Source organism: Akebia trifoliata, chromosome 9 (assembly GCF_017979445.1).
Source record: "Akebia trifoliata isolate Shusen 1 chromosome 9, ASM1797944v1, whole genome shotgun sequence".
NCBI classification, from domain to species: domain Eukaryota; kingdom Viridiplantae; phylum Streptophyta; class Magnoliopsida; order Ranunculales; family Lardizabalaceae; genus Akebia; species Akebia trifoliata.
The window spans coordinates 5,402,753-5,412,892 of NC_141383.1; the positions used below are offsets into that span (position 1 = coordinate 5,402,753).

General features: G+C 33.6%; 1 protein-coding gene across 1 annotated transcript; it reads left to right on the plus strand.

Moving 5' to 3' along the window:
* The first annotated feature begins 416 nt into the window (after positions 1–416).
* On the plus strand, positions 417–9,870 carry LOC147394183 (uncharacterized). Its single transcript, XM_086453986.1, has 7 exons — positions 417–570; positions 2,425–2,698; positions 3,911–3,966; positions 4,068–4,146; positions 4,235–4,373; positions 7,566–7,679; positions 9,548–9,870. Exons 2-7 carry the CDS (start codon positions 2,529–2,531, stop codon positions 9,737–9,739), a joined length of 750 nt encoding a protein of 249 aa, XP_086310112.1. The 5' UTR covers positions 417–570; positions 2,425–2,528; the 3' UTR covers positions 9,740–9,870.
* The last annotated feature ends 270 nt before the right edge of the window (positions 9,871–10,140 follow it).

Consider the following 10,140-nt stretch of genomic DNA (forward strand, 5'->3'; position numbering starts at 1 on the left):
ATATTCATATCTCTCTCTCTCTCTCTCTCTCTCTCTCTATATATATATATATATATATTTAATTAAAAATAATATAATTTAATTAGGCTTTTAAGATATTGACAACTCACAGAATTGAATCGAACCAAATTGACTTTAACTCGGTTCGGGCTGATTTGATTCTATGGCAATTTGGTTTGGTTCCAATTCTCATTTAATAGAACTGAGTTGGGTCGGTTTGGTCCGATTACGCCCCCAAGCCCCCAAACCGAATCATGTTGCATCTCTATTAGACATCCAGGAGTTTGATAGATAACAGGGTTACGTGTCTAACTAGGAGACGCGTAGGATTTTGGAAACAAATAAAAAACAAAACCCAGTTGGATACGCAGGGAATATGCGCGCCCAGTGTCCAACGAAGATTCGTCAAAAATTCGCATATTTTATGTAGTTCTAATTGGACTCGACAAGTCAAGTCAAGTCATCCAACAGACCAAAAACCAACTCAACTTCCTTTATAACCGACCTGTAATTCTCTCTTCAACTTTTCAATGTGAGCTTCAGATCTTCACCTCTAATTCACCTGCTCAGGTTCTCTCTCTCTCTCTCTCTCTCTCTCTCTCTCTCTCACATCAAGCTTCACTGGACTGTGTTCTTTGAATGAATAGCTGAGATTGTTTGGTTTAAACAAAATATACCAATTTCTTTCCTCTTGATGTTACTCAAATTGAGTCTTTTTCTGTAGATTTATTTCATGCTCAGCGTATTAGAGAGAGAAAAGTTGAAAAGTTATCTTTTTTACTAAAAAATTAGAGAAAAATCCCCAAATTTAAAGGTCTAAGTGATAGGTTTTCATTTTTGGATTGCTGAGTAAATAGCGTTTGAACCCTAGGCATCATGGCCTCGACCCCAATTGTGATATTGGGGAGGAGCTCAATCCTACACATCTATTCTAACTAATCTTTCTTTCTTTCTTTTTTTTTTACAATCTTTAATTGTATTTAAATTGTTCGATTCGATATTGAGATACTTGAAGAAGTAGAAAGAAAGAAATATGTTTAGAGACATGTAGTTATTTGGATATCCGATTGATTATGGTATTGTGTTTCAATTTATTTCTGAAATTGAAATTATCAAAAAAGAACCATTTGAAATTGTCACCATTGTTCATGTTTTGCTATATAAGTATTTCTAGAGCTATTCCCAGTGTTAATTTCTGTGTCTTAAAATGTATAAAATGATATTGTATTAGGAAACAATCAGACATGAATTATGTGGAGAGTGGCCTTCTGTGGCTTTGTTGGGATTTGGAGAGCAATAAACATTGTAGTGGTAAATAAGATTGGGCATTCTATATACCCCTTGGTTGAAAAAGGAGAAAGCCTAGTGTTAGAAAAGTATTTCGCTTGAAAGACTTCATCAGTAGAAGTTCATTCAGTTTGAAGGTTTTTTGTTTGTTTGTTTGTTGCTGTTGTTTGAATGCACGATAGAAGGGAATTTTTTTTTGGACTGGTTTCACACACAAACACACACCTGCCTGCCCGCCTGCCCACACACATAGATAGATAGATCTTTTGGAAGTCATAAATGATGTTCTTAATCAAGAAGAGGACTTCTTGTTGCTTCAAATCCCTTATTTGATAGACAATTGGCCACAACTGTATTGATCCCCATCATTAAATAAATATGTATTTCAATACATAATTTTTTATCATTAGATTTTAGATTGCAAAAAATGTATGAACCCGCGACCTCAAAGCTGGACTTGAACCCACGACCTCAAAGTTGCTTTGCTATGTATCAAACCAATTGAGCTATGGGTCTTAGTCCATGGTTTGCAAAACTGTCTGTTATACCAACGATTTGGGGTGGACTAAGCAAGTTCTATTCCTCCATTGCACTTTTCCAGAGCCACATAAAGGGTAAAATTATTATAAGATGTAAATAAGATAACCATGCGAATCTAAATTCTATAAGGTATTAATGGGGAACTAGCTTTTATTGAGGACAATAAAAAGATGACACATAAGAACTTTATTACAAAAAAAGCAAACTAAATAATGTTTAACATAACTGGTAAACCAGGAAAAAGTTTCCCGCCCACTAAAAAATTTACTCTTACGTACAAAAATCAACTTTTAATTTAAAAAGTGCTTACATGATGCCTGTCATTTGTCTTCATCCCAATGAATTTAACTCTTAGCACATTGTAGTTATGAAAGTTGACTGAACATAAGAGATCATTAGTTTATGGAATATTTCATCTCAGAGAGCTTACTATTCCACGTATTTAATTTTTTACTCCCACCATATAAGCTTACGGGGGCTTTGAGTTTCTCTTTGTGCTTATGATTTCACAAGATGTCGGTTGCTTATATCATGAACATATGATGCTATACTTCTACTTCTTATAAATGAAGAGTTTGTTGTTTTGTGTCTGTACAGTAGCATGAGCAGTGAATTTGCTTGCTGTTCGGGCACTTCTTTCAATTGATATCTGCAATTTCTGGCTTGCAATCAATATACTGCAAATTATAAGGGAAGAACTTATGTGTCCCCAAAGCCAATTGAATACAGCTAGAGCCCTTGAAGGGATTCATGGAGTGCATTTGGTACCTCATTTTCCTTTTGAAGTGGAAGACATTCGTCAATGTGGAGACTTCCATCATTCAACTTCTGAAGGTTTGGATACTGGAGCTAACCAGAGACTATTAATGCAGTGAGTCCTACGAAAACTAGTAACTTATCCTCTAACTATTACATAGCACATTGTGTCAACATAAGCTCTTTTTTGTTGTAAGTCAAGATCAGGGGTAGAGCCAGGAATTTATCAATGTGGGGGCAACTAAAAATTCTTGTGGGAGTAATAGCAGTGGATCTTTTTTCCGCTGCTGTTATCAATCACAGTAGCATAAAATTCTTATAGTTTTTTAAAATTTCTTCTAAGCCTTCCCCTAGTTGATATGCTTATTATTGAATAATTCTTATTCTTAATCTACAAAGTCCTTCTCAAAACTTTGAAAGTCCTTTTTAGAGTTAGCTCGTGCCTACGGGCATCCTCTTTGGGGTTAAGGGGGTAAAAGAGGAAAAACAATTAAGTTGGAGGGGTATCATTGAAAACGGGGGGAGAAGAGGAAAGGCAATAAAGTTGGAAAGGTATTAATGGAAAAAGGGTGGTAAAATATAGACAATAAAGTTGGAGGGGTATTCTTGGAAAAGGAGGTAAAAGAAAGAAAATAAATTTGGAAGGGCATTCTTGGAAAAGATGAGAAAAAGGAAAGACAATAAAGAAAAAGTGGTTCTCGAGATTCGGAGGAAGATTCAATCTCATGCCCTACATATGTGAGGAATAAACGAGTGGGCTCACCCTTGTGTTTTATTATACAGATTAGCAGAATAAAATTAACTTTCATACACTTAACCACGTAAGTCATTCTCAAAACTTTTAAAATCCTTTGATATATATATATATATATGGATGGCGTTCTTTTGACAGAATCCTAGACAACATTCTAGACAAAGCATTTTATCTTATATGGGCTAAAAATTTTAGAATGGGCTGTTTTTTTGTGAGGATGGTCTCTATGGTGAGAAAATCATCCTCACAAAAATCGGCCAATTCTAAAATTTCTAACCCTAGTTTATAAGATGAAGAATCGTGAACCGTGAATTTTTACCATTAGTTTGTAACCACTTTTCATGGGGTTAGAAGTTTCAGAATTTGCTGATTTTTTGTGAGGATGATCTACTGACTATAGAGATCATCCTCACAAAAAATCAGTCCATTCTGAAACTTTTTAACCATATAAGACAAAACTTTGTCTAGGATTTTGTCAAAAGAACGCTACCCTATATATATATATATGAACAAATAATTTTATTGAAATAAAACTGTCAATGAATAATTGAACATTGTTCATTTTTTTCTCAGACGATTATGGCAGCAGAGACCAGCATGTCTGAGGCCCATTCGATGTAGTCTTCACGGTATTGTTACTTCGAAAAACCAAAAAGCTCCGTTTAGCAAGTATTGATAGGAATTTTATATCTGTTTGCTTACATTTTCGATTTCCTATTTCCTATTTTAGGTGATCAGAACCTTATAGAAACAGTTGCCAACGTTCTTACATCACTTCCTTTCATTGCCCTTGGAATGCAGGCCCCAAGGCATGTTTTACTTTCATTTTCGATAATTGACTTAAAAATTATCTTCTTGTTCTTTATTGTGTGTCTAACAACTTATTTTACTATGTAGGAAAAACTTCAATAGTAAACTGTATGCTAATTCGCTAATTGGAGTTGGTGTTGCCTCAAGTTTATACCACTCATCGAGAGGAGAACTGAGAAAGTATTTGAGATGGGCTGACTACACAATGATAGCCACAACAACTGTTGTAAGTTAGAGTTCACTTGAATTTTGTTGGGAATTGATATTTATAGTTGGCTTTGTTTATCAATAAAATAGTGTCAGGGACTAGAAAAAAACTATACTCAATTTGAATGTATGTACCGCACTAGATTGCTAAGTGTATAACAATTTGCCTAAATAATTTATCATCCGTATTATGAAGTTAAAGCCTGAAAACACTGGCATTTGAGCGGTCTATGGTTGCCTAATCTTCAACTTCTTGGCAGCTTATGACAAGCACTTCATAATTGGTGTTTGCATCCATGTTTCTTCGAAAGTGGAAGTTGTGTGCAAATATTATCTAATGGAACCACAGCTTGGCTGGATGAATGAGTTTTAGAAGCCAACTACTTTTAAGCTAAAAAAAATGGTCTTATAAGAAACTTTTCTAGAAATTTTACCCAATAAAGTTGAATTCCATCTTTGGACAGAGATTTCTAACAGTTATGAGGCATTTGAATTTTTGCTCTAAAGTAGTTCAAATTAATTACTACTGACTTCAATATGTACATAAAAACACTATGGTGACTTGCAGCATTATATAAAATTCATGAGTGTTTCTTCATATTTAAAAAATTTGTGGTTACTGTACTATTACTTGTTGCTTGGCTAGGAAGTTGAAAGGGTTAGGAGTTTTACTTGTTTTTGTAGTTCCTTAGTTTAAGGATATTTGCCTCTATGTATAGGTGTAGTCACTTTATTGGAAATATAATTTGTAGAATGAGAAATAATTAGTGGCTATATTTAACTGCTGAACAAATGCTAGGGTGGTTGGTATGTGTGGCCTACCAAAGCAAAAAAAAAAAAAAAAAAAAAAAAGAAATAATTGTTTCGGTTTCTTGTTAGATCCTTCAAGAGGTGAGATTCTAACGTAGCGGAAGCATGCGAATCAATAGATTCCAAAGAATTAAGAAATTGTGTTCAATAGAACACACAAATCAATTTGAATAAATAGATTCAATTGATAAGCAAGCAATAGTTTGAAAAAGATAAAGTAAAGAACTAGAAAATAACTAAGAGATATAAGAGAATTGTATTGATATGTTGACATTCATTGAATTTCCTTTTTGGAGGGCCTTATATAGATAACTACATCATAACAACTTAGAAATCTTCTAAAATACTAAAAAGTAACTTTCTAATATATTTATAATATATTACTAACCTTCTAATCCTATTAGAGTTCATTTTTGATACTTAAAAGCTCTTTAATTATAACCTAAAGATTAAAAACGAATTTAGACTAACAAATTGTAACTTGAAAGTAAATTAGAGACTAAACAAATTAGAAACTAGACAAAGTAGAAACTTCCTAAAATTGAAATTGAAACTAACCAAACTTCTAAATAACTTAAAAATGAAATTGACTAAACATGTAGGACTAACATCAAAATTGGGTTGAGTATGGACCCAACTGGGTCAACCCAAACCTGACTGGTCAAACCAACTTGACTTGGTCAAACTTAGTCAACTCGTCCAGATCTGGATGGGCTGATTCAGCCATAAATATTATCTCCTCTTCACATTTTTTATGGTCCAATTTCTCTAGAAAATATGGTAGATATCCTACATAAGATTCTCAATAGTAACTTCAGTCCTATAGTTTGACCTAGCTAAAAGTCATTCCACCATTGACCTTGACCCTAATACCTAATTTCTAGCCCATTAAACCCTAAATTTCAGCACCTTTCAACTCATGTTTGAACCCAATAATAGCCTACTCCACTGTCCTAAGCAACATTGTATATAAGTTATCTTGTATCAGTTTGGTGTTTGAACTGAACAAAATCACATTGCCAAGCCAGATTCCATAGCCCGATCAGAGCAAAAGATGGAGGTTTCTTGATTTCATTACAATGGAGCTTATAAAGAGAAGTGACATGGGAAAAAAAGTTCCTAAATTTACAATTGATGCATCTAGTAAGTACAATTATGTATGGTGAAGCTCATGACACAACGTCACATCATTTTGAGAAAACATCGATTATTATTTCAATGTGCAATCTATTATCTTAGTGCACATAACTTATTTCTTTTGGAAGGATGGACATATCACAGATTGAATGGGATTTCGACGACAAAAACTCCTATGAAGACAGTTCAATGTCATGAAGAAGTTAAGATCCCAGAAGCCATTATTGATCACATGTTGAGTCACAACAACAAGATATATATGGAGCCCGATTTTGCATTTATAGGCAAATCTGAACCTCACAGGTTTATTTTCTGTAATCATTAGTGTGAAACAAAAAAGCGAAGAGGGAGAGGGAGAAGGAGAAGAATCATCGATTTTAATGATTACACCCTACACAACGCTCCAAGTTCAAGGAGGCAACACAGAATTGCCTAAATTTGAGGACGAGTTGTTTTCTAGCTGAGAGGGTTTGACATAGGAGCTGTGCTTACAAATCTGAGGCTGAAAATCAGATTTTTCTAATTTCTTTTGGACCTCCTATTGCTATTCATTCAGGCCTAGATATCTTATCTTAAACCTCATGGCCTAGCCCACTTTCAGCCTATTTTAGAGCCCATTACGATTGTCCAAAAGGGTCTGATGTTCTGGTAATTATGAAGAATTTTGGGACATTCTAACTTAAGATTAGCCAATTTATTAACTTTCGCAAATTCTCATTTTATTAGTTTAGTAAATTCTAGAGTCAGGAGAATAAAAGAAGAGACGAGCATGAAAGGGGGACATCTAGGGTTGAATGTGTCCAAGGGGTTGCAAAGTCAATATCTCTCCGATGAAAAGTGTTATTTATATTTTTCTCATACACTTATGGAAAGAATACATAAAAAGAAATATGAATTGAAATTACAAGTTTCTTATTTTTATGAGAGAATAATAGTAATTCAATGTAATCTTCCTTTCTTGAGATGTCCTTGAGGTTAGCCTCCATTTCTAGTATAGAATTTTCTTTTTCAGAGATCTTTCATTTTCTTCCTTATGAGGTTTCTACTTTGAATAAACGGATGATCAATGTTTAAAATCTCGTATCATTCTGTTTTTTCAGTTTTTCCAAAAATTGAAATGGAATTGAAACATTCTGAATGTTCTGAGACATTCTGAAGCGTTAACTTTAAATCATCTAACTTTAGTTTTGATTCATAAATAAATATAGAAAACAATTTTTTTATTTTTTTTGGACAATTTTAATCACTTAAAATTTTGTGGCAGTGTCTTTCAAGGGCACTAAGGAGCGAGAATCCAAAATTACTTATGGCTGCATCTGCATTGTTTCTACCCATCCAGCCTTTAATGGTTTCAGCCATTCACACTGGATTAATGGAGGTAATCATATTTTTCTTTTTGTTCTACCGTTTTTTTAATGTATATTTAGCTCAACTTAAGATGTGTTCTCTTTTCTATGTTTTGTATGTTTCAGTAATAATTTACAAATCCATGTCTAAAAGTTCTTCAGTAACAGTCTCATACCTAAGTTTTTCTTTGAGTCACATTTTCTTATACTCATGTTGTGCAAGCGATCTTTGAAAATTGTAATGGGCTAGAACAAGATTTTCAAATTTTCTCTCTTTTTAGAACTTCCCTATGGTGGGGGTTTCCTGAGCTAGTCATATAGTTTTTATTTATAAATAAGTAAATAAAAGTTAACTTTGTTGTTTTTAGTCATTTTGTTCTACATGCCTTGTGAAGAATCATAAAAACTCATCGATAAAATAATGAAATTTGTCAATATATGAACAAAATCTTTAATATAATCGATTTTGTTTTTAGTAGTCTTGTTCTGGATACATGGATGCCTTGTGAATAATCATAAAAACCCATCGATAGAAATAATGAAATTTGTCAATATGTGAGACAGAATCTTCGATATAATGTATTCGAGATATCCAACCATTTTCTCAAACATAGAATTGTTTCTTCTTGATGAACTGTGCCCTGGGATTACATTGACTTGCCCTATCCCGGTTTTGAATAGCTTAGGACCAATTTCTTGTCCTTTCCTTCAGTGCAAGCAATCTTTGAAATTTTGAATTTGTTCAACTAGAACAAGATTTTCAAATCTCTTCTTTTTATAGTACATTTCTATGATGGGTGGATCCTAAGCTAGTCAAATAGTTGCTATTTATCGAAAAATATAAAAAAGTTATCTTTTTTGCTTTTAGATGACGCCAAAATTCTAAACCAGGGAATCATTTTTTACTCTACAAAGATGTGATATTGTGATTCTTAGAACATGTAACAGCCTTCTCTCGGCCTGTACTTCCTTCAAACTACTAAGAGTTGATCCATTTTCTTTCTTTTGATCTGTAACTAAGAACTACCTTCAAGTAAAATGGTGGAATTTTTCTTGACTGTGGTTTAAACTCTCTAGATTTTGAATGTTTCTGTTTCGTTTCATGGTTCTTTTGTTTTATTCGTCCATTGCTAGCAATTCTGTCAATGCGTCCCTTTGTTCATTTTAAAGATCCGATTGTATATGTGAATGATCAATTAGTTTCAGTTGCCTTTTATCCAACTTATTTGATCTCTAATAACCTGTCCGTCTACATTTAGCCTCAAATGCTCTTATATAGTCTTCCATTCCAAAGGTAGTCTCTTCTCTAGAATCTTTTTAAACCTTTTTCCGTTTCTTTCCTTGTCAGGGCAGTTCTATTACAGTAATCACAATGATTCTTCAATGTAATCACACCATCTTTGGGGTTTGTAATCTTCAGAATTATAGTGAGGAGTTGGGTTTCTAGCTTGTATTTTGGTCACCTTTTCTTTAATGAAATTTTAGGAGATCTGCTATCGGCACCCCAACTTTTAATTATTACACTCCAATTTCTCAAATTATTTATCATACCCCGATTAAAGAATAAAAAACACCTTTCAAACAACAAAGGTTTGGCTTAAATTATTATCTTAACATTACAAAAAATTGTAACACTCGTTCAAACAATTTCAGTACTTGGTTGTTTACAATTATAATTAGGCTCATATAAAATCTTAAACTCAAAAAATAAAAATCTAGCCAAAAAAGAGAGGTTCTATTGGCGCCCCAACTTTTAATTATTCTCAACCATTTACTTATTTTCTTTATTTTTAATTGGGGTGTAATAAGTAAAAGTTGTGGTGCCAATAGCTGCTCTCAATTTTAGTTTAGTTTTTTTTTTAATAAAAAAAAAAAAATCTCACCGTTTTTTCGTTTCCAGGTAGCATTTGCAAAAAGAGCCTTGAATGAACCAGACCTAAGGATGGCCCACAACGTTCACAAGATGTCCTCTCTATTGGGAGGTGTGCTTTTTATTGCTGATGATTTATTCCCTACGACTCCATACCTTCATGCTGCTTGGCATCTTGCTGCAGCAGTTGGTGTTGGTGCATGTAATAAGCTTCTTGAATGAAGTGTGATCGATTACCACAAGATCACCTTATTCTTTATACTATGTATCTTGAACTGTATCCATTTATCAAAAGAGTACTGAAAAGCTAAGATGCCTAGATATGCATATCAATGCAGACATTCTTTCTAAAATATAGGACACAGATATGGATACCATCTAGTTGATATCTTGATACCTTGCTTTATTATGTTGCTTTTTAAATATAAGTTTTTTTTGTGTGTGTGTGTACGGGGGGGGGGGGGGGGGGGGGGAGGGAGGGAGGGGGAGGATTTTCAAGAAAAATGTGATGATAATAGTAATGTTTGTCATAATACCACTCCAACCTAATCAAGAACGAGAGGAAGAACTAATACCCTGTTCAGGTATCTCGATTGAAATGCCCATAAATGTTATTGTGCACT